This window comes from Trachypithecus francoisi, unplaced genomic scaffold (genome assembly GCF_009764315.1).
Source record: "Trachypithecus francoisi isolate TF-2019V2 unplaced genomic scaffold, Tfra_2.0 Lachesis_group6, whole genome shotgun sequence".
NCBI classification, from domain to species: domain Eukaryota; kingdom Metazoa; phylum Chordata; class Mammalia; order Primates; family Cercopithecidae; genus Trachypithecus; species Trachypithecus francoisi.
The window spans coordinates 28797400-28823604 of record NW_022681471.1 but is presented as its reverse complement, the minus strand read 5'-3'; the positions used below and the strand labels follow the sequence as shown (position 1 = coordinate 28823604).

Below are 26205 nucleotides of genomic sequence, written 5' to 3'. Positions count from 1 at the left end.
ACACCATGGAATACTCTGCAGCCACCAAAAAAGAATGAGATCTTGTCCTTTGCAGGGACATGCCTGGAGCTGGAGGCCATTATCCTTAGCAAGCTAACACAGGAACAGAAAACCAAATACCGCAAGTTCTCACTTATAAGTAGGAGCTAAATGATGAGAACACATGGACACACAGAGGGGAACAACACACACTGGAGCTTTTTGGGGGGTGGGAGGAGAGAGAGGATCAGGAAAAATAACTAATGGGTACTAGTGTTAATTACCTGGGTGACGAAATAATCTGTACAGCAAACCCCCATGACACAGGTTTACCTATGTAACAAACCTGCACATCCTGCATATGTACCCCTGAACTTAAAATAAAAGTTAATAAAAGAAATTGCAATGTGTAATTTGCAGAGGATAAACAGGCAGATAAAGGAGCAAAAGCAATAATTAAGTAAAGGCCAAACACTTTAAAACTGATGAAAATTATCAGCCCAAATACTCAAGAAATCATATAAACATGAAGCAGCACAAATAGAATGAAAACATTTCTTATTCTAAAGTTTATATGGAAATATTTAAAGTAACAAGAATAGTTAAGGTGATCTTAAAGAATAATAAAGCTGGGAAATTTACATTAAAATTTAATCTTATATCAGATATCTAGAGGTATTTTGAAGTTACAGTAATTTAGAAAAGGTATTATTGCTGCAAAGTAGACAAATATACTCATGGAACAGAATAGAAGAGAGAGAGAGAATGAGAGAACGAGAGAGAGAGAGAGAGAGAGAGACAGAGAGAGAGAGAGAGAGAGAGAGAGAGAGAGAGAGAGAGAGAGAGATTCATCTTGACTCTTATATCACATGATAAGCAAAAATAAATTCCAGATGGTTTGCAGATCTAAATGTGAAAGAGTGAAAGGTAAAACAATTCAGCTTTTATTAATAGAAGAAAGCAAAAGAGAATGTCTCCATGATGTTGGAAAAGGTAGAGGTTGCTTACACAGGACATAGATTAACATTAACCATAAAGGTAAAATAGAATGATTTAAATATATTAAAAATTAAGAAATTTTCTTTATTAGAAGATCATTAAGGGAGTGAGTAGAAGCCACAGAGAGGGAGAAAGTATTTGCGTTACATATGCATAACAAAGGACTCAAAAACATAAGACATCCTACAAATCTATATAAAAAGTATCTGAAACCTCGATAGAAAAAAGGCCAGTCTCTAATGGGCACTTATTAAAACAGTTTCCCAAGCTCACAAACACACACAAACACGCAGGCATGCACATGCACATGCACATGCACATGCACACAGGCACAGACAGACACACACACACAGTGACTGATTGTATTAGTCAGCAGAGAAATGCAAAATAAAATCCAAAGGCTACCAGTACACACCCATTAGAATGACTAACATAAAAAAGACACAAAATACCACTTCTTGGTGAGGATGTTGAGCAAATCTGTACTCTCATGCACTACTGATAAGAATGTAAATTTGTACCAAGGTTTTTGAAAATTGTTTGGTGCTATTTAATAGTGCTGTACATGTGCATATCATATAACTTTGCATCTCTAGTCCTGAGCATAGTTCCAAACAGGCATCATTGTTTATGTATACCAAAAGGCATATTAAGAATGTCCATAGCAGAGCTAATTGTAATAAACTCCACTGGAAACTCCCTTAATGTCCATCAGAATGGAATAAAAAGCTGTAGCATAGTCACACAATGAAATACTATACAGCAATGACAATTATATTATACTCAACATGGATGAGGTCACAGCCACAATGCTGAGCAAAGGCCAAATACGTAAGTATATACATAGTCTGATTCTATTTATACTATATACACAAACAGGCAAAACTAATATGTGCTGTTAAAAATCATTATTCATAGAACACTTTCAAACTTCTTAATGCTCTTTATTCATAATACGGATCTCTAACTTTTAATAAATAAAAATATTAATAGTAACTTTAGAAGTATTCATAAAGAGTGGTAATATATGGAAGATTACTCAGACACTGGAAATGATAGCAAACTGATAGTATTTGAATAACAACATTTGAATTTCTTAATAAAGTAAACAGCACTACACAGAATCACTCGTCAAAATTGCCAGTTTAAGGATTTATTTTGCTTCTTAAACTTGTTATTTATTAGAAGAACACTCTCAGGGTTTGTGTATAGTATACTATGCATATGGTGTATAGTATTTTATGCATTTAGAATACTGTGTGTGCAGTATACTATACATATAAATACTATGTGTATAGTATACTTATGCATATAGACTTACTAATATTAAATTTTCAAAAATTACCATCAGCAGCATAGAGGGCCATTAACACACTTATAATAAGCAAAATCAACTGATCAGGTTGTGACCACTTTAATCCTTTGTACTTCTATTCTGACACCTGAGAATTTCAAAACTTTAACTCAGTGTGACAGTGTTTCCTGCTCTTGGTTTTGAGTTAACATCAATAGATTCCTTCAAACTAGTAAAGTCTCTATGTCTATTGTTAAGCTTTAATTCTTACAAGATCATTATAATACCTTTTTCTATTTTTGCTCATTTCTCAAGTTTTTTTCTCTGGATTTGATATTCAGAAAAATATGTATCTTTCTCAACACAGTGTCACGAAGGAGTTTCCACAGTGAAGCACTAGTCAGGATAGTGGTTACCCTTGGTGAGGGTTGTTACTGGAAAGAGAAGCAAATGATACTCCTGGGTGCTGATTATCTGGAATGTAACTTCGGTGTTCATTAAAGAGATCTGGATTGGAGATTTAATTTAGGTGTCATCCACATAGATGATGTTTAAAGTCATACAGCTAGATGAGATCACTACAGAAATGACTATATACAGAGAAAAGAAGAGAATCAAGGAAGGACTTTCTTTTTAGACATGATAACATTTAGAAGCTAGAAAGAAGAGAATAATTTAATAAATGTGAAGACGAAGGCAGGTGACGTATGAGAAAATCTAAAGAGAACATGTTGTCCTGGAGGCCAAATAAAGTACATCAAGAAGAAGGGTGATTTAAATTCTTAAGTTCCTAAGTGGGCAGTTAAAATTAATCTTAGAAAACCTCTAGTGAGGAAGCAATTCTGGAATGACAGAGTTAGAACTTCTAAAATCCACTCCTCCATAAAAGCAATGAGACAATTTTCAAACATTGTCAAAATAAACTTTCTCCAAACTCTGGAATTTAACAAAAGTCTCCTAACACTCGAAAGAGTGTTATTCAAGAAAAATGATCAGTTCTCAGTAAGACCAGGGAGCCCTATTCCCATCTTCTTCTTCTCTCCTCTGTAGAAGCCTTGAAGATTTTGTCATGATGAAAAGGTCAATCCATCAGAAAAAAAATATATAACAATTATAAAGAAATACACACTTAAACACAGAGCCCCAAAATACATGAAAGAACACTGATAGAACTGAAGGAAAAATAAGACAATTCAACAGTAATAATTAGAGATTTCAATATTCCACTTTCAGTACATAGATAGAACAACTAGGCAGATCAACACAGAAATACAAGATTTGAACAATTCTATAAACCAACTAGACATAACCAACATCTATAGAGCGTTCCACCAAACAACATCAGACTGCACATTATTCTCAAGTGCACATGGAACATTTTCTGAGATAGACCATATATTAGGTCATACAGTAAGACTCAATAGATTTAAAAGTATTGAAACCATACAAAGTACATTTTCTTACCCAGAATTAGAAATCAGTAAGAAAAGGAAATTCCCAAAATTTACAAATATGTTGAGATCAAACAACACATTCTCCTCTTAAATAGACTGATCCAAATAAAAAATCACAAGGGGAATTAGAAAATATTTTGAAACAAATGAAAATGATGACATAACATACCAAAAGTCATGGGATGCATCAGCTTAAAGCAGTGCTTAGAGGGAAATTTATAATTGTAAAACCTTTATTTATTTATTTATTTATTTATTTATTTATTTATTTATTGAGACGGAGTCTCGCTCTGTCGCCCAGGCTGGAGTGCAGTGGCCAGATCTCAGCTCACTGCAAGCTCTGCCTCCCGGGTTTACGCCCTTCTCCTGCCTCAGCCTCCCGAGTAGCTGGGACTACAGGCGCCCGCCACCTCACCCGGCTAGTTTTTGTATTTTTTTTTTTTAGTAGAGATGCGGTTTCACCGTGTTAGCCAGGATGGTCTTGATCTCCTGACCTCGTGATCCGCCCGTCTCGGCCTCCCAAAGTGCTGGGATTACAGGCTTGAGCCACAGCGTCCGGCAAAACCTATATTTAAAAGAGAAATCTAAAATCAATAACCTGAAATTCCACCTTAAGAGACTAGAAAAAGAAGACCAAACTAAATCCAAAGCAAGCAGAAGGAAAAAATAATAAATATTAGAGTACAAATAAATAAAATAAAGAATTTTAAAAAATTAAAGAAAACCAAAAAATCTAAGTTATTTGAAAAGATCAGCAAAACTGATAAACCTTTTACCAGACAGACAAAGCAAATAAAAGAATAGAATCACATTGCTAAAAGCATGAGAGAAGGCACATCATGCTTGCCTTACAGAAATAAGCAGGATTTTATGGAAATACTATGAGCAACTGTACACCAACCAATTAGATAACCGAGATGAAATGAAAAAATGTCATAGAAATATACAAACTGATGGAACTGACTGAAGGAGAAATAGAAGTTTTCATTGACCCTATACTAAGTAAATAGGTTACATTAGTGATTTAATAACTTCTCATAAAGAAAAGCCCGGGCTTAGATCTAAGCCTTCACCATTGAATTGTACAAAACATTTGAAGAAGACTTGATACCAGTCAATACCAGGGTTTCACAAATAATTCTTCCAAAATATAGAAGGGGAAAGAACATTTCTTAAGTCATTCTACGAGGCTAGTGTTATCCTGATACCAAAACCAAAGGTCACTAGAAAATACAACTATAGACAAGTATTTCTTATGACTACAGTCATAAGACAGCCATAAGACAGAAAAATCTTCAACGAAACTCTAGCAACTGATTCAAGCAACTTATAAAATGGATTATACATCAGTTTTAAGTGAGATTTATCCCAGGAATACAAAGTTGGCTCAACAACTAAAAACCATTCAACATAATATAACATATTAATAAAATGGACAAAAACCACACGATCATCTCAATACATAAAGAAGCATATATACTCTGCACTAGAAATTCAAAATTTTCTTAATTTGCCAGTAATTAGTGGCTATAACTTGTCCAGTCACTGTGAATAATAAAAGTTTTGAGAATTGCAATTATTTGATTAAGTTATAACCAATATAGTACCTGTTTCCATTTGGTTTTATATATACCAGCCTCGGACTGTAGCTTTCAGATTCACCAGAACGCCTAAATTTTTAAAAAATTATTTTTGTTTTAATTGATAAATAAGTGTGTATACTTTTTGGGTACAATTAGATGTTCCAATAAATATACATATTGTGTAATGATCAAATCGGGGTGTTTAACATTTCCATTATCTCAAACATTTATCATGTATTTGTGATGAGAACATTCAAAATCCTCTCTTCTGGCTATTTTGAAATATATCATACAATATTTTTTAAATATAATCAGCCTTCTGCACAATAGCACACCAGAACTTATTCCTTCTATCCAGCTATACCTTGTACCCATTAATCAATCTCCCTCCATTAACCAAGCTCTCTCCAGGCCCTCTCTCTTCTTCCCCAGCCTCAGGTAACCGCCATTCTACTCTGTACTTTTATGATATCATCTATTTTAGATTATGTATATGAATGATACAATGCAATATTTGTCATTCTGAGCCTTGCTCACTTCATTTAACATAATGTCTTCCAATTTTATCCACATTGCCACAAATAATAGAATTTCATTCTTTTTATGGCTGAATAGCATTCCATTGTGTGTGTTTGTGTGTGTGTTTATATATTATATAACATTTTCTTATTAATTCATTCATTGATGGACACTTGGATTGATTCCATATCTTGTCTATTTTGAACAGTGCTAAAATAATAATTGAAGTATAGATATCTCTTGAACATACTCTATTTATTTTGGGTGTATACCCAGTAGTGGAATTGCTGGATATTATGGTAATTCGGTTTATAAGTTTTTGAGGAAACGCCATACTTTTTTTCATAGTGGCAGTACTAATTTGCATTCTCACCAACAGTATATGCGAAAGAGTTCCCCTTCATCACACAGCGGGGCCTATCATGGGGAGGGGGGAGGAGGGAGGGATTGCACTGGGAGTTATACCTGATGTAAATGACAAGTTGATGGGTGCTGACGAGTTGATAGGTGCAGCACACCAACATGGCACAAGTATACATATGTAACAAACCTGCACGTTATGCACATGTACCCTAGAACTTAAAGTATAATAATAATAAAAATAAATTAAAAAAAGAAAAAAGAAAGAGTTCCCCTTTTTTCTCATCTTTTCCAGCACTTGTTCTCTTTTGTCTTTTTGATAATAGTCATTCTAACCAGGGTGAGGTGATATCTAATTGTGGTTTTGATTTACATCTCTAATGATTAGTGATACTGGGCATTTTTTATATACCTGGTGGCCATTTGTATATCTTCTTTTGAGAGATGTCTATTAAGGTCTTTAGCCCATTTTTAAAATCAGATTTTTTTATATTGAGTTATTTGAGTTCCTTATGTATACTGGATATTAACCCCTTATCAGATGTGTACTTTGAAAATATTTTTCCCATTCTGTGTATTTTCTGTTCGCTCTGTTGATTGTTTCATTTGCTCTACAGAAGATTTTTAGTTTGATAAAATTCCATATTTCTACTTTTGTTTTTACTGCCTGTGCTTTTGGATTCTTATCTAAAAGAACCTTGCCTAGACGACTGATGGCATGGAGAATTTCCCCACATTTTCTTCTAGTAATTTTATAGCTTTGGGTTTTACATTTAAGTCATTAATCCATTTTGATTTGATTGTTTATAGTGAGAGGTAAGGGTTTAGTCTCATTCTTGTACATGTGGACATGCAGTTTTCTCAGCACCATGTTGAAGAGGCAATGGGATTCATCCCAGGGATGCAAAAATGGTTGAAAACATGCAAATGAATAAATGTGATACATGACATCAACAAAATCAAGGACAAAAAACACATGGTCATTTCAGTAGATGAAGAAAAAAATATTCAATAAAGTTCAACATCTCTTCATGATGAAAGCTCTTAACTAATTAGGTATAGAAAAAGAATGTACCTCAACACAATAACGGCCATATATGACAAACCTACAGCAAGCATCATACTGAATGGAAAAGGTTGAAAACTCTTTTCTAAGATCTGAAACTGTGAAACAAGGCAAGGATACCCAGTCTCACCACTTCTCACAACTGCTGGTGAGAAGTCCTAGAAGTACTAGAAGTCCTAGCCAGAGCAATTAGGCAAGAGAAAGAAATAAAAGGCATCCAAATTGGAAAGGAGGAAGTCAAATTGTCCCTGTTTGCAGATGACGTAATCATATAAATAAATAAATAAATATATATCCATACACACATACATATATGTATGTATATATGTGTGTGTGTGTATATATGTATCCCTAAAGAACTAAACAAAAAATTGTTAGAATTAATGAAGAAAATAAGCAACGTGGAAGGATACAAAATCCACATACAAAAGTCAGTACCATTTCTATATGTCAATAGTGAACTATTTGAAAAAAGAAAGTGATTCCATTCACAATAGCTACAAAACAATAAAAGTCCTAGGAATAAATTTAACCAAGGAGGTAAAAGATCTCCACAATGAAAACTATAAACACAAATTAGAAAAACAGAATAAGACACAAATAAGTAGAAAGATGTCTTATGTTCATGGATAGGAAGAACTGATACTGTTAAAATGTTTATGCTACCCAAAGCAAGCTACACATTCAATACAATTGCTATCAAAACACCAATTACATGCTTCCTGAAATAGAAAAAACATTCTAAAATTCATATGAAACCACAAAAGACCCAAAATCTCCAAAACTATACTAAGCAAAATTAATAAACCTGGGGACATCACACTACCTGACTTCAAAATATACCATGAAGCTATAGTAACCAAAACAGCATGGTAGTGGCATAAAAATTGACACATAGAACAATGGAACATAAAAAGAAACGTGCAGTTGTATGTTTCTCACAGCACTATTTACAATAGCAAAGTCATGAAATCAATCTAAATGTCCATCAGTGGATGACTGGATAAAGAAAACTGGTACATATATGTATGTACACACACAAACACATACACAGACACCATGGAATACTACTCAGCCATAAAAAGGATGAAATCATGTGTCTGCTGCACCATAGATGGAACTAGAGGCCACTATCCTCAGTGATATAGTTCATAAACTCAACTACTGCATATTCTCACTTATAAGTGGGAGCCAAATAATGGATACACATGGATACAGAGAGTGGAATAATACATACTGGAGATTCCAAAAAATGGGAGGGTATGAGGGGGTGAAGATTGAAAAAATACCTGTAGGGTGCAATGTTTAGTATTTGGGCAGTGGGTACACTAAAAGCTCAGACTTGTTCACTATACAATATATCAGTTTAACAAAACTGCACTTGTACTCTCCAAATCTATAAAAATAAAAAAAAATAAAGGAATAGAGAGTACAGAAATAAACCTACATATTTACAGCCAACTGATTTTTGACAAAAGCACCAAAATACACATTAAGGGAAGGGCAGTCCCTTCAACATATGGTGTTGGGAAATCTGGAGAATCCTTGGATTTTTACCATGTCCAAACCAAACTTAAGTTCTTTTCACTAAAACTCTTTATGTTCTGTATCTTGGTTTAGATCCTGTATTCTGGTTACTTACCTCCTCAATCTTGTATCATATTCCTTTCCCCATTACATTGGCCTTCTGCCAGTTCCTAGAACTCTTTACCACATAGAAGACTTTGCATTTGCTGGTTTTGGGGGGTTTGGGAGGTTTAGTTGTTTTGTTATTATTTTGGCCTGAAATGTTTTCCATCAAGCTCTTGCATGATTGACTCCTTCTCATTTTTTAATATTTTAGATTAGAAACCACCCTCAGAGAGATCTTCTCTTATCACTGTATCTAATGACGCCCCTCCTCACCCTGTAACTCTACTTTATTTTCTTCATAGCATGCACCACTATCTGTTACTATATTATTTATTTACTTGTTTATTGTCTGTCTTTTCTCACTAGACTGTAAGCTCAATGAGGTGATGGGGCCTCAAATGATTTATGACCTCTGTGTCTTCACTATCTAATATGATGCCTTGATATTTGTTGAACGGGTAACTGATTAAATCAATTTATCAAGCAACTGGTTTCTGACAATATTTCAAAAGAAATGCATTCTCATTTGTCTTAATATGGCAAGATGGTTTGTTACTTCCATTTTTCCTGGGGTGTGTTACATACCAAGGCTCAGATAACAGAAGGAGGCATTTTGCTAAGCAACTAAAGACAAGGAGATGCTTTAGCCATTATAACTCATATGAAATATAGTGAGGGGCCCATTCAGCGAGTGCAAAAGTTCTAAATGTCAGGTAGATATCCTTTCTTCAGGAACCAGTCCCTCCACCCTATCCCAGCTCCTCCATGAAAGTACAATGATTGGAATTGAGATGAGGGGGCAGTTTTATAGGAGAGAAGCTGAGGAATTAAAGGAGCTCAAATCCATGGAGGAAGGAAAGCAGAAAGAGGTCTAACTGGGAAGAATTCTGTTCCCCAGTGGGTGAATAAATTCCATCATTATCCATGTACTTGCAAAAGCTACAATGTTAGGATCATGTAGAATCTTTTTTAAATGTCCTTTTTCCTTTCTTAACCACATGAAAACTCAAAAATTATAATCATTTCTACTTTTTAAATCGCTCCGTCCCACTCAGTTCAACCCACTGTCTAGTATATTATGCCTATGGGTCACTGACACCAAAAGGCATTGTGATGACCTTTTAAATACCGTCTTGGCTTCAGTTTCACTCTTTTCCACCAGCCATTCCTACGACAGCTAGGGTGATCCTTCCCAAGCTTATATCTCGTCATGTCATCTCTCTCCTTTAGGCATGTCCACAACTCGTTGTGTGTACACACATGTGCATATTCCAACAGAGGTTCCCACTTGCCCATTAGAAGTTTATTCTGGGGACTCTATAATAAAAGGAAGAAATCCAGGACTGCAAAAACTCTTAGGGTAGGCAATTTGGACGGTTTTTTTTTGTTGTTGTTTTTGAGACAAAGGCCTTGCTCTATTGCCTGTGCTGGAGTGCAGTGGCTCGATCATTGCTCACTGTAGCCTTGAACCCCTGGGCTCAATTGATCCTCCTGCCTCAGCCTCCTGAGCAGCTGTGGCTACAGGCATGTGCCACCATGCCCAGCTAATTTTTAATTTTTTTTTATTTTGCAGAGACGGTTTCTTTCTGTGTTGCCCAGGCTGTTCTCAAACTCTTGGCCCCATGCAATCCTCCTGCATTGGCCTTCCAAGGTGTTGGGATTACAGCATAAGCCACTGCACCCAGACTAACTTGGATATTGTATGCTATTTATTAAGCTTCCTTCTAGCCTGTGACTCCAGTGATACTATTAATTCCTTTACCACTCCATGGGCTCACATACTTTTTGCCTTGACTATGTTGTTCTTTTGCTAGGAATGTACTTCTTTCACCTCCTAAAGGTGGCGTCGTCTTCTGAGTATCATTTACTTTAGGAATCCTTCTGTAACACCCCACTCTGAGCAGGAGTAATAGTGCTCACCTCTGGTTTTACTTAACACTTGTGTTTATTTCACTAGTGTGCATACTCCTATATTCCAAACTGCACTACAGCCATTGTGGTTTCTCTGTCTCCCCGAGTAAATTGTGGGCTTCCTGATGTGATGGTGGCTACTGTGCCTTCACAAACTTTGTTTACCAGTACAGGTCAGGCTCCAAGCAGACACTTGATCAAGTAATTTTCAATTTGTTTTTGTTTTCTTCTTCCACTTATTCGTGTCTTTCCTGCTTTGCCCTCTATCTTATGAGAAGAGGGTATTTTTTTCTCCACAAATCCCTCTATTCCCATATATTATTGCCAAAGACATTAAATCATTGCTTTTTGCATAAAGTAAGTTGCTACTCTGGCCAAGTGAATTTTCTGAGATACTGATAGCTGCACAATTTATTGTCACATCTGTGTTAGGATCTGCTTGGATTTTCAGGGTGAATATTCAGGGCTGTCTGTGCCAGGTACTCAGCTTAAGTTAAGAGCTCCAGCAAGAAATTCATTTTCCTTTTTAGGGGTGGAAACAAAATCTTTCATTGCTTACACTTTCCATGAACAAATCTGTTTAGATTTTACACTGTCAAAATCTTGGGTAGATTGGATAGAACATGGCACTATCTATCTTTAAACAAAAAGTGTTACAACCATCTGAACAGCAAAGGTAAGAAGACATATTAATTGCATCAGAAATTTATGTGTCCAACTAGAAAGCAGATGATTCCCTGCTTAGGAGTAGGGGTACCCCAAGCATATGTACTAAAGATAAAAGACTCTGGGGAAAAATAAGAGCACAAGGGTCTTATGAAATCACATTTCACTGATAGTATTATGACTGCCTCATATAATATCAGTATAAATTTTAGGTAAGGGTATGAGAAGGATTCTGAGAAGATTTCCCTTTCTTCTTGGTGATAATAGTTTAAAGGTCCACAATTCAAGCTGAGAGCCCTAGATATCCATAAGTAAAAGAGGATGCTTTGTTTTTAAGGTGGAATCATAAGGAATCATAGCCATCTATAGGAGAAAGTCTCTAGACCACAGGTTGTAAATTGGGAGCTTCAGGTGTGATTTGTTTGATCCACACACTGTTTACAACTTTTAAAATTATTTGCTAAGATTTTACATTTGGGAGATGTCACATAAAATTCCACATTTGCTTATTATTTCACAAAATCAGAAGATTGACAACATTGGGCTCAAATCCTACATGGCTTCAATCAATCGAGGCCAAATAGTGACTATCCCTTGTAGATAAGGATATGCTTTCCCTTTCCTCATAACCTCCATCACTTTCGCCTCACTCCCTGAAAAGGGAGTCTAATATCAATTGCCAGTAATCATCTCACTTGCACTTTTGTTTTACTTACAAGAGAATTAAGAGCTCCCAGTAGAAATGAGGAAAGTGAAAGAGTTCTTGTACCATATCTATCAATTTTGTTTTTTAATTAAGACATGCTGAGATGGCTATACTTTAAAAAAGATGGGAGAGTTTACATTTTCTTATAGAAATAAAAGATGTTTTCCATCTTTAAGCACACAAGCATGCGTCTATTGAAAACATAAAACTTCACATATCAAAATTATGCTATTCATTACAAAAAACATATGATTTTTATATAGAAAAAAACTGCACAATGAAAATATTAATTAAAAACATTGAAAGTTAGGTTTTGTGCTTCAATGCATACACTAAATGTTATTGCTAGAAAATGTGGTTACACATTCAGCAACAAACCTTTATAGGCATCAAAATGTTTCACAGGTACCAAACTTGTAAAAAAGTCTATTAATTGCATCAGAAATTTATGTGTCCAACTAGAAATATTGTTGTTGTTGTGTTGAAGAAATGACTGAGACTATTACAAGGCAAGTTATGTGGAAATTAAACTTCCTGTGATATTTTCCTTGCAGCATATGAGAGCACAGATATAAAAAATACCATAGAGTTATGAATATTTGTTCATGATGTCAATGAGAATTTTGATGTGATTGGAGAAATTTTTAGTGTGCTACTCATCACAGACAAAGCAGGAAATGACTTATTTAGGTGTATTGAAAAAGTTTTAAAAAGTGTAATGTAAGCAGATCACAATTAGTACCCATGAATAACTGTTAATGTCAGACTTGTGAAATGTATATCCAATGTTGCAAAGTTTTGCAGGGACCCAGCATTTATATTTGCTTATTGGCAGATTCACCAGAAATTATTTGCTTTGTGGTAAAAGGTTAAACAGAGTATATTATGGGTTATAGTAGTTGCCACCATGAGCTAGAGGAACCCCTCTTCCCCTCTGGCTTGAACAACAGGCAGCTCAAAACTTGAAGGAAAAGGGTTTATACAGTATGGATCGGCTTCCCTTTATGAGCCTGGTGCATGGTTAGGGCAAGTACTCACCCTAGAATAAAATCCATGGGGAAAGAGTTAATTCACGTCAGGAGGAATTCAATCATTTCTTTTTTTTTTATTATTATACTTTAAGTTCTAGGGTACATGTGCAGACGTTTATATCATGTATAACTCCCCAAAGCAATCCCTCCCTCCTCCCCCCTCCCCATGATAGGCCCCAGTGTGTGATGTTCCCCTTCCCGAGTCCAAGTGATCTCATTGTTCAGTTCCCACCTATGAGTGAGAACATGCGGTGTTTGGTTTTCTCTTCTTGTGATAGTTTGCTAAGAATGATGGTTTCCAGCTGCATCCATGTCCCTACAAAGGACGCAAACTCATCCTTTTTTATGGCTGCATAGTATTCCATGGTGTATATGTGCCACATTTTCTTAATCCAGTCTGTCACAGATGGACATTTGGGTTGATTCCAAGTCTTTGCTATTGTGAATAGTGCCGCAATAAACATACGTGTGCATGTGTCTTTGTAGTAGAATAATTTATATCCTTTGGGTATATACCCAGTAGTGGGATGGCTGGGTCATATGGTACATCTAGTTCTAGATCCTTGAGGAATCGCCATACTGTTTTCCATAATGGTTGAACTAGTTTACAATCCCACCAACAGTGTAAAAGTGTTCCTATTTCTCCACATCCTCTCCAACACCTGTTGTTTCCTGACTTCTTAATGATTGCCATTCTAACTGGTGTGAGATGGTATCTCATTGTGGTTTTGATTTGCATTTCTCTGATGGCGAGTGATGATGAGCATTTTTTCATGTGTCTGTTGGCTGTATGGATGTCTTCTTTTGAGAAATGTCTGTTCATATCCTTTCCCCACTTTTTGATGGGGTTGTTTGTTTTTTTCTTGTATATTGTTTGAGTTCTTTGTAGATTCTGGATATTAGCCCTTGTCAGATGAGTAGGTTGCAAAAATTTTCTCCCATTCTGTAGGTTGCCTGTTCACTCTGATGGTAGTTTCTTTTGCTGTGCAAAAGCTCTTTAGTTTAATTAGATCCCATTTGTCAAATTTGGCTTTTGCTGCCGTTGCTTTTGGTGTTTTAGACATGAAGTCCTTGCCCATGCCTATGTCCTGAATGGTACTACCTAGATTTTCTTCTAGGGTTTTTATGGTATTAGGTCTAACATTTAAGTCTCTAATCCATCTTGAATTAATTTTCGTATAAGGGGTAAGGAAAGGATCCAGTTTCAGCTTTCTACTTATGGCTAGCCAATTTTCCCAGCACCATTTATTAAATAGGGAATCCTTTCCCCATTTCTTGTTTCTCTCAGGTTTGTCAAAGATCAGATGGCTGTAGATGTGTGGTATTATTTCTGAGGACTCTGTTCTGTTCCATTGGTCTATATCTCTGTTTTGGTACCAGTACCATGCTGTTTTGGTTACTGTAGCCTTGTAGTATAGTTTGAAGTCAGGTAGCGTGACGCCTCCAGCTTTGTCCTTTTGACTTAGGATTGTCTTGGCAATGCGGCTCTTTTTTGTTCCATATGAACTTTAAAGCCGTTTTTTCCAATTCTGTGAAGAAAGTCATTGGTAGCTTGATGGGGATGGCATTGAATCTATAAATAACCTTGGGCAGTATGGCCATTTTCACGATATTGATTCTTCCTATCCATGAGCATGGTATGTTCTTCCATTTGTTTGTGTCCTCTTTGATTTCACTGAGCAGTGGTTTGTAGTTCTCCTTGAAGAGGTCCTTTACATCCCTTGTAAGCTGGATTCCTAGGTATTTTATTCTCTTTGAAGCAATTGTGAATGGAAGTTCATTCCTGATTTGCTCTCTGCTTGTCTGTTACTGGTGTATAAGAATGCTTGTGATTTTTGCACATTATTTTGTATCCTGAGACTTTGCTGAAGTTGCTTATCAGCTTAAGGAGATTTTGGGCTGAGACGATGGGGTTTCTAAATATACAATCATGTCATCTGCAAACAGGGACAATTTGACTTCTTCTTTTCCTAACTGGATACCCTTGATTTCTTTCTCTTGCCTGATTGCCCTAGCCAGAACTTCCAACACTATGTTGAATAGGAGTGGTGAGAGAGGGCATCCCTGTCTTGTGCCAGTTTTCAAAGGGAATTTTTCCAGTTTTTGCCCATTCAGTATGATATTAGCTGTGGGTTTGTCATAAATAGCTCTTATTATTTTGAGGTACGTTCCATCAATACCGAATTTATTGAGCGTTTTTAGCATAAAGGGCTGTTGAATTTTGTCAAAAGCCTTTTCTGCATCTATTGAGATAATCATGTGGTTCTTGTCTTTGGTTCTGTTTATATGCTGGATTACGTTTATTGATTTGCGAATGTTGAACCAGCCTTGCATCCCAGGGATGAAGCCCACTTGATCATGGTGGATAAGCTTTTTGATGTGCTGCTGAATCCGGTTTGCCAGTATTTTATTGAGGATTTTTGCATCGATGTTCATCAGGGATATTGGTCTAAAAATTCTTTTTTTGTTGTGTCTCTGCCAGGCTTTGGTATCAGGATGATGTTGGCCTCATAAAATGAGTTAGGGAGGATTCCCTCTTTTTCTATTGATTGGAATAGTTTCAGAAGGAATGGTACCAGCTCCTCCTTGTACCTCTGGTAGAATTCAGCTGTGAATCCATCTGGTCCTGGACTTTTTTGGTGGGTAGGCTATTAATTGTTGCCTCAATTTCAGAGCCTGCTATTGGTCTATTCAGGGATTCAACTCTTCCTGGTTTAGTCTTGGGAGAGTGTAAGTGTCCAGGAAATTATCCATTTCTTCTAGATTTTCTAGTTGATTTGCGTAGAGGCATTTATAGTATTCTCTGATGGTTGTTTGTATTTCTGTGGGGTCGGTGGTGATATCCCCTTTATCATTTTTTATTGCGTCTATTTGATTCCTCTCTCTTTTCTTCTTTATTAGTCTTGCTAGCGGTCTGTCAATTTTGTTGATCTTTTCAAAAAACCAACTCCTGGATTCATTGATTTTTTGGAGGGTTTTTTGTGTCTCTATCTCCTTCAGTTCTGCTCTGATCTTAGTTATTTCTTGCCTTCTGCTAGCTTTTGAATGTGTTTGCTCTTGCCTCTCTAGTTCTTTTAATTGTGATGTTAGAGTGTCAATTTTAGATCTTTCCTGCTTTCTCTTGTGGGCATTTAGTGCTATAAATTTCCCTCTACACACTGCTTTAAATGTCCCAGAGATTCTGGTATGTTGTATCTTTGTTCTCATTGGTTTCAAAGAACATCTTTATTTCTGCTTTCATTTCGTTATGTACCCAGTAGTCATTCAGGAGCAGGTTGTTCAGTTTCCATGTAGTTGAGCGGTTTTGATTGAGTTTCTTAGTCCTGAGTTCTAGTTTGATTGCACTGTGGTCTGAGAGACAGTTTGTTATAATTTCTGTTCTTGTACATTTGCTGAGGAGTGCTTTACTTCCAATTATGTGGTCAATTTTGGAATAAGTGCGATGTGGTGCTGAGAAGAATGTATATTCTGTTGATTTGGGGTGGAGAGTTCTATAGATGTCTATTAGGTCCGCTTGGTGCAGAGATGAGTTCAATTCCTGGATATCCTTGTTAACTTTCTGTCTCGTTGATCTGTCTAATGTTGACAGTGGAGTGTTGAAGTCTCCCATTATTTGTATGGGAGTCTAAGTCTCTTTGTAGTCTCTAAGGACTTGCTTTATGAATCTGGGTGCTCCTGTATTGGGTGCATATATATTTAGGAGAGTTAGCTCTTCCTGTTGAATTGATCCCTTTACCATTATGTAATGGCCTTCTTTGTCTCTTTTGATCTTTGATGGTTTAAAGTCTGTTTTATCAGAGACTAGGATTGCAACCCCTGCTTTTTTTTGTTCTCCATTTGCTTGGTAGATCTTCCTCCATCCCTTTATTTTGAGCCTATGTATGTCTCTGCATGTGAGATGGGTCTCCTGAATACAGCAGACTGATGGGTCTTGACTCTTTATCCAGTTTGCCAGTCTGTGTCTTTTAATTGGAGCATTTAGTCCATTTACATTTAAGGTTAATATTGTTATGTGTGAACTTGATCCTGTCATTATGATATTAACTGGTTATTTTGCTCGTTAGTTGATGCAGTTTCTTCCTAGCCTCGATGGTCTTTACATTTTGGCATGTTTTTGCAATGGCTGGTACCGGTTGTTCCTTTCCATGTTTAGGGCTTCCTTCAGGGTCTCTTGTAAGGCAGGCCTGGTGGTGACAAAATCTCTAAGCATTTGCTTATCTGTAAAGGATTTTATTTCTCCTTCACTGATGAAGCTTAGTTTGGCTGGATATGAAATTCTGGGTTTAAAATTCTTTTCTTTAAGAACGTTGAATATTGGCCCCCACTCTCTTCTGGCTTGTAGAGTTTCTGCCGAGAGGTCTGCTGTTATTCTGATGGGCTTCCCTTGTGGGTAACCCGACCTTTCTCTCTGGCTGCCCTTAAGATTTTTCCTTCATTTCAACTTGGTGAATCTGGCAATTATGTGTCTTGGAGTTGCTCTTCTGGAGGAGTATCTTTGTGGCGTTCTCTGTATTTCCTGAATTTGAATGTTGGCCTGCCCTACTAGGTTGGGGAAGTTCTCCTGGATGATATCCTGAAGAGTGTTTTCCAACTTGGTTCCATTTTCCCCCTCACTTTCAGGCACCCCAATCAGACGTAGATTTGGTCTTTTTACATAATCCCATACTTCTTGCAGGCTTTGTTCATTTCTTTTTCTTCTTTTTTCTTTTGGTTTCTCTTCTCGCTTCATTTCATTCATTTGATCCTCAATCGCTGATACTCTTTCTTCCAGTTGATCGAGTCGGTTACTGAAGCTTGTGCATTTGTCACGTATTTCTCGTGTCATGGTTTTCATCTCTGTCATTTCGTTTATGATCTTCTCTGCATTAATTAGTCTAGCTGTCAATTCTTCCACTTTTTTTTCAAGATTTTTAGTTTCTTTGCGCTGGGTACGTAATCCTCCTTTAGCTCTGAGAGTTTGATGGACTGAAGCCTTCTTCTCTCATCTCGTCAAAGTCATTCTCTGACCAGCTTTGATCCGTTGCTGGCGATGGCTGCGCTCCTTTGCAGGGGGAGATGCGCTCTTATTTTTTGAATTTCCAGCTTTTCTGCCCTGCTTCTTCCCATCTTTGTGGTTTTATCTGTCTCTGGTCTTTGATGATGGTGACGTACTGATGGGGTTTTGGTATAGGTGTCCTTCCTGTTTGATAGTTTTCCGTCTGACAGTCAGAAGGACTGTCTGTTGGTCTGTTGGAGATTGCTTGAGGTCCACTCCAGACCCTGTTTGCCTGGGTATCAGCAGCAGAGGTTGCCGAAGATAGAATATTGCTGAACAGCGAGTGTACCTGTCTGATCTTTCTTTGGAAGTTTCCTCTCAGGGGTGACTCCACCCTGTGAGGTGTGGGGTGTCAGACTGCCCCTAGTGGGGGATGTCTCCAGCTAGGCTACTCAGGGGTCAGGGACCCACCTGAGCAGGCAGTCTGTCCCTTCTCAGATCTCAACCTCTGCGTTAGGAGATCCACGGCTCTCCCCAAAGCTGTCAGACAGAGTCGTTCGCGTCTGCACCGGCCCCCGCTCTTTCCCCTATTGGACTGCAGCTGTGCGCTGTCCGCAGAGGTAGAGTCTACAGAGACAGGCAGGCTTCCTTGAGCTGCTGTGAGCTCCACCCAGTTCGAGCTTCCAGCGGCTTTGTTTACCTACTTAAGCCTCAGCAATGGCGGGCGCCCCTCCCCCAGCCTCGCTGCTGCCTTGCGGATAGATCGCCGCAGACTGCTGTGTTAGCAGTGAGGGAGGCTCCGTGGGCGTGGGCCCCCCGGCCAGGTGTGGGATTATTCTCCTGGTGTGCCTGTTTCCTTAAAGCGCAGTATTGGGGTGGGAGTTACCCGATTTTCCAGGTGTTGTGTGTCTCAGTTCCCCTGGCTAGGAAAACGGATTTCCTTCCCCCTTGCGCTTCCAGGTGAGGCGATGCCTCGCCCTGCTTCAGCTCTCGCTGGTCAGGCTGCAGCAGCTGACCAGCACCGATTGTCCGGCACTCCCTAGAGAGATGACCCCAGTACCTCAGTTGAAAATGCAGAAATCACGGTCTTCTGTGTCGCTCGCGCTGGGAGTTGGAGACTGGAGCTGTTCCTATTCGGCCATCTTGCTCCGCCCCCCATCATTTCTTTATATACTGACTAACATTAAGTAACCCCACCTCTTTTCACCATTCCCTCACTCACACCCCTGTTAATCTATGCAAATTCTGTACTTGACATTGGAATTCTAAATGAAAGCCTTGACATTAATGCTGATGCAAAAGAAAAGGTGTCAGTTGTCTTGTTTGCATGTCAAAATGATAGTAAGTTATGAAAAAAAATTAATTATTGTAATTTTAATTTGGAATTTTTCTTTTTTAACTTAAATATCACTAGTTTGAATTTTTGCTTTCTCTGATATGCTCACGGCATAATTAATTAAATTTGTGTTACTTTTCTGCCAGTTTATTTTTTCTTACAGCTAGCCTGATTCACTTATTCAAGGTACCTCTGTCTTAGTCTGTTTTGCTTTGCTGTGAAGGAATACCTGAAGCTAGGTAAATTATAAAGAAAAGAGTTTTATTTGGTTCACGGTTATGGGGGTCTGTACAAGAAGCATGAAGCCAGCATCTGGTTTCTGTAATGACATCAGGAAGCTTTTATTCATGGTGAAAGGCAAAGCAAGCCAGTGTGTCACATGAAAAGAGGGAGCAAAAGAGAGAAGAAGGTGCAAGGCTCATTTAAAAACATCAGATAGCCTGTGAAGTAATACAGCAAGAATTCGCTCATTACTGGAGGGGGGTGGCATCCAGCCATTTGTGAGGGATCTGCCTCCATGACTCAAACACCTCCCACTGGGCCCCACTTCCAACACTGGGGTTCGCATTTTAACATAAGAATTGCAGGGGCCAAATATCCAAATTATGTCAACCTCTATGGCTCCTGTAGGCATTTGAGTCTGTGACATCTACCTGAGATAATATTTTAGCCATTCTTTCCCCTGCCCCTACTGTCTACTCTCCAACAGAAGAAAAAGTGTATTGACTGTCTAGAAGACAGTCATTGAAGTATAAGAACACTTCGAGTTCATTTCTATGTACACAGCATATACTCCAGTAGCTATTCATGAGAGTTTATTGGATGGATGGAAGGATAGATGGATGGATGGATGGATGGATGGATGGACTTCAGTTGAAGACAGACCACATACCCAGAACTCTTTGAAGATGGAAGTTTTATTTCAATCTCATTTGAGTTTAGTATCAAGGGTAATTATTCTCTGTTTCCTTCAACTTCTCTTTATTGACTCTTCTCTGCCTTAGATGCCTATACAACAGCTGAAGTGGTTTATTCTTGGACTCTCGGAAAGAACAAATCTGTGGAAGTGGCACAGGATGGTTCTCGCTTGAACCAGTATGACCTGCTGGGCCATGTTGTTGGGACAGAGATAATCCGGTCTAGTACAGGTATTTAACTTATTTTATTTAACAAACATTCTGTAACCTGTACCGCATGCCAGTCACTGTTCTAAGTGCTTATAAGTTATTTAATCTTTAAAACAATGTTGTGACAAAGGTAGTATTATCATGAGAAAACTGAGGTATATAGAAGTTCAGTAATTTGCTCCTTGTCACAGTTATGCAATGGCAAAACGAAAACGAACACTTGTCAGATTGGCTCCTGAGACTATCCTCTTAACCACAATTGCCTGCTGCCTCTTGGAGAGTGGTGCAGAAGGTGAAGGGCATTAGGGTTATAGTATGAGAAAAGAAAGCAGATGGAGGCCATGGTGGGCAAAGAGCTTAGCTTTGTTCCTAAAGATTGCATTAAAATAATTGCTTAACTCAGCCTGTGCTGAGGTGGCACATTAACTAATCCCAGAAAATGTCAAGCACACAGCCAGGATGTCCAGGGAGTAGCCATGGAATTATTTTCTTAAGTGGATCACGTAACTCAGAAAAAAGCTTGGTTGGCAAAACCTGCTAGGTTTTATCAATGGCTAACTCTTGGATATTGACAAATGGAACTAAAGCATTATTTAGCTAAACTGTTCGGCATTTCTGATACATACATAATAACTAATTTGTGAATACATATGCATTGTATGTTTTATATTGTACCCTTGAATATTTCATATACAACATACACAACACAGATGGTACATAATGAGCTTAATAAGCTGGGACACAAAGGTGGAGGTGGGATGAGGAAATTGTGAAATCTTCCAGTTTGATTAAAATTTCAGTTCTCTCTTTGGCAGGGAAGAAGATGTATAGAGATGGAAAATTGTTGTGTTTAAGAAAACTGATTAAGTTAATTGACATAATAAATTAATTTGCTAAGCTTTCTAAAAGTCCACTTGTAAGTTCCACCCATAGAAATGATCTAAGTTGTGAATACTTGTGAATATATAAAGGTGTCTTTCCATTGTCCCTTTGACGATTTCACACTGGACCCAGATAGTCTGCAATACAAGGACAGAAACAAGGGAAATCTTTGCAACCTAGTAAAAGGTGTCAGTTCTTACTAAAGAGAATTCCTTTCACCTCTTCAGAAGACAGACAACAAGACAGAATGAGAAAGAAAGAAATATAGAAAAGGAGAGGATTGAGGAAAATCAATGTGTTCAACTGTTTTGAGTCAGTTATTCAAAACAAGTGGTTAATTTTATAATCTTTTGAAAAGTCCATTTGCTTTGCCTTTTAGATCCACAGAATGTAATTAATTTATGAATATTTATTACATCTTTTATATATTAAGTATTCACATGATCAGAGATAGGATTAATAGGTAGGGTTTGGAAATGTGAGACTAAGATGGAAAAGAGAGAGAATTGCCTAAGCTAATCAAAGTCCAACTCTCATGAAAAACAAATCCCCAGTGCCTTCTCAGCGGGGAGAGAGTGAAGGAAAGGGAAAGGACAGAAAGAAGTAGAGATGGACACAGACAGAAGATAAAACAAAGAAAGAAAAGAATTGAAAAAAGAAGCAGAGAGAAAGAAAGAGATGGGAACCCCAAAGTTGTAATTTTTAATTTGCTAAACTTAAAATAAGCCTACTTATAGTTTTTGTGTTCACATAAACAAGCTAAGATGTGAATACACATTCAATATGGGTTGTATATTGACCCTTGGATGACCGGGTGGTGCTTCCTAGGTTTAGGTACAAGGGAGTGGGTAGAGTAGAAAAGTGGGAAATTGCCTCTTTTGGGAATCCTGCCAAAACCAAATGTGGGAGAAGGAAGAGAGGTGAAAAATAGGAAGCTCTGATAAAAGTGCTATTAGAGCAGGCATATTGCAAGGGTCTTTGAGGACTATTTTGGAGAATCTGGCTTTTACTCTTTGAGAGATGGTAAACCATTGGATAGTCTTGAACAGAAAACAGACAAGATCTGACTTACGTTTTAATAAGATAATTTCTGGCAGGTGTACTATGAATGCATTGAAGAAGTGTCAAGGACAGAGCAAGGAGACCAGTTAGAAAGCTATTACAGTACTCTAGGTGAGACATGATGATGGCTTAGACCAGGGTGGTAGCAGTAGAGGTGGTGAGAAGTGGTCAAATTATGGAAATATTTTGGAGAAAGAACTGGAATAGTTGGCTGATTGATTGATTTTTGTGTGTGTTATGTGTGTGTGTGTGTGTGTGTGTGTGTAAATGTGTGAGAGAGAAAGGAGGGAGGGAGAGTGAGCAAGATAGAGAGAGCAAGAGAACACGGTGAGGTTGAGAAGTCAGTGGAAAGTCTCTTGGGGGAGCCATTTTGAATGGGTGTGGGGGATGGGGAGAGTGAAAACCAAAATCTTGATTTTCATGTTAAGTCAGGATGCCTATTAGATCCCCAAGTAGTGATGTCTAATATATAAATCTTAGAGTTGAGTAGAGAATCTTAAGGCTCCTATAATAAAGTACTACAAACTGTGCAACTTACCAGAAATGTGTCTCACAGTTCTTAAGGCTAGAAGTCTCAAATCAAAGCATCAGGAAAGTTAGTTCTTTCTAGAGATTCTGAGGGGGAAAATCTGTCCCTTGCCTCTCCTTAGTTTCTGGTGGTGGCTGTAATCTCTGGCATTCCTTGGCTTGCAGCTGCACCACTCCAATCTCTGCCTTTTTTTTTTTTTGAGATAGAGTCTGGCTCTGTTGCCCAGGCTGGTGTGCAGTGGCCTCATCTCAGCTTACTGCAAGCTCAGCCTCCTGGGTTCACACCATTCTCCTGACTCAGCCTCCCGAGTAGCTGGGACTACAGGCGCCCGCCACCACACCTGGCTAATTTTTTGTATTTTTCATAGAGACGGTGTTTCACCATGTTAGCCAGGATGGTCTTGATCTCCTGACCTCATAATCCACCCACCTCAGCCTCCTAAAGTGCTGGGATTACAGGTGTGAGCAACTGCTCCCGGCTCTCTGCCTGTTTTTTACGTATCCTTCTCCCTGTGTGTCTGTGTTTTCACATGGTGCTCTCTTCTAAGGACACTAGTCGTGTTGGATGAGGGGCCCACCCTACTCCAGTATGGCATGACCTCATCTTAACTAACTACATCTGCAATAACACTATTTCCAAACAAGGCCACAGTCTGAGGTAACAGGGGCTAATGCTTCAGTATATCTTTTTGAGGGACACAATTCAACCCATAACAAGTAGGAAGCCCATTGGGGAATTATTAGAGTTTAAGGTGTTAAAGACATAGGCTGGATGAGAATGGCCGGTGTCTGAGTGAGACAGAAAAAAGAAGTACAAGTACAGAGCTTTGACATCCTTCAGTGTTTAGAAATTAAAAGGAACAGCAAAGGAGACTTTGGAGGAATGGTCTGTGAAGTAGGAGAGAAACCAGAAAAGCATCATGGCCTAGAGGTTCCGTGAAGAGAGTGATTACAAGAGGGATGAAGGATCAACTGCATAAAATGCTGCTGACAAATCCAGTAAGAGGGAGAATTGACTAATGCATTTAACAACATGGGGTAATTATTAGTGCCTATCTCACAGAGCTGTTAGGAGGATATAAAGTTAACACTCCACGAACACTCAGAAAAATATTTTGGCACACAGTAAAAATGCAGTAAGTGCTCACTCTTATTTTAGGGGGTAATAGAGGGATAATGTAGGTCAGTTCACATTCTGCTATGTGAACTTTTGGGTCTAACCAAGTAAGTACATTAGAACAGCAGAGCGTAATGGTTAAAAAGCATGAACTGTGGACAACCTACCTGGGCTTGACTTTGGGCTTTACTAGTTACTAGCTGTGTAACCTTATGCAAGTTACTCCATCTCTCCTTGCCTCAGTTTCTTGAGTTATAAAATGAGGATAACAATAGTACCTACCTCATAGGGTTCTTGTGAAGATTAAATATTTTATAATGTTAAAGTGCTAAATAAGTGCCTATCACATAGACAGTGCTGTAGAAGATTTTTATTTTATTATTATTTAAATGAGACATTAATTACTTGAATGAATTGTGTCAAAATTGTTCTGAGCAAGCTGTATTGGTACGCTGATAGCATTGTTTTTTTCACACACACACACACAAAAACACACTGTTTTGTGATTGTTAAAGGGCTTTCGTTATATGAACTTGGGAGGTGCTGGAATACCCTGTCTTGAATATAAGATTAAGAGTTTTTGTGGATTGAATTGGGGCCCACTTGATTTAACAATGTTTATGTAGCTACATACTGCCTAATTTTACTCTCTGTCTAGGAGAATATGTCGTCATGACAACCCACTTCCATCTCAAGCGAAAAATTGGCTACTTTGTGATCCAGACCTACTTGCCATGTATCATGACTGTCATTCTGTCACAAGTGTCGTTCTGGCTCAACAGAGAGTCTGTTCCTGCCCGTACAGTCTTTGGTGAGTGATAATTTATGGAGCGTAAGGGAAAGTCTTATCATGCAGAGTCACAGTGGAGGTGAGAAAGGTGGAAGAATGATTCCTGGAGAGAATGGGAGAAATGCCTGTGCCTAACAGGAGTAACTGAATCATCAGACCATGGGGTTTTAGACGACAGAATTCTTTTTTTTCTTTTTTTTTTTTTTTTGAGACGAAGTCTTGCTCTGTCGCCCAGGCTGGGTTGCAGAGATCTCAGCTCACTGCAAGCTCTGCCTCCCGGGTTCACGCCATTCTCCTGCCTCAGCCTCCCAAGTAGCTGGGACTACAGGCGCCCGCCACCTCGCCCGGCTAGTTTTTTTTTATTTTTATTTTTATTTTTTGTATTTTTAGTAGAGACGGGGTTTCACTGTGTTAGCCAGGATGGTCTCGATCTCCTGACCTCGTGATCCGCCCGTCTCGGCCTCCCAAAGTGCTGGGATTACAGGCTTGAGCCACCGCGCCCGGCCTAGACGACAGAATTCTTAAAGAGGAAGTTACAATAAGAAGACTGTTGGACCAGTAAGATACTGAAATGCTTCCCATTTCAGTCCTGCTTGCCCCAAAAGCTGGAGAGGGAATTATCCTTTAGTGAAAAAGAGAGGAATTTAGTGCACAGAGTGGAGAAGTCAAAGGGTTAGAAACCAAACTGTCTGAACAGAGTATTAGATTGGGGACTTTGTAAAGATCCGCTTTTTTTGTATGAGTGTTTGACTTTGTGGCTTCTTCTCTGGCCTTTTTGAAAGTATGAATTATCTGATATTGTGTAAAAGCCACACAAAGTTTAAATGATTTCTTAATAGTACCTACAATCAAAGGCATTTTCTTCATCATGAGTATACTGATGTCTAGGAAGACATTTGCATATCATTAGCACTTTTTCCTCACAGACTTAAAACATATAAAACATTTCTTGCCTATTTTTCCCACTGTCGGAGATAAATATTAATTTTTTCAGCTACTAAACTGCCTCCATGGCAATGGTACCTTTGAAGCATATACTTGAGTGTACTTGGTATCCACACAGAAGGTGTTTCTGCCACTATCCTGAAGTTTTACTGGGTAGTGAACTAAAAAGTAAATTATATTTTGGAAGAAGCAGCATTGTAGGTCAGGTATTGTAGGAGATAGCAGTGGAGAAAGAGAAAGAGT

General features: G+C 38.1%; 1 protein-coding gene across 1 annotated transcript in view; it reads left to right on the top strand.

The window, feature by feature from the left end:
- Nucleotides 1–26205, top strand: part of GABRA3 (gamma-aminobutyric acid type A receptor subunit alpha3) — a 330737-nt gene that overhangs the window by 269704 nt on the left and 34828 nt on the right. Inside the window, 2 exon segments of the mRNA XM_033201527.1 lie at nt 20516–20659; nt 24886–25038. Coding sequence (XP_033057418.1) covers nt 20516–20659; nt 24886–25038 — 297 coding nt within the window.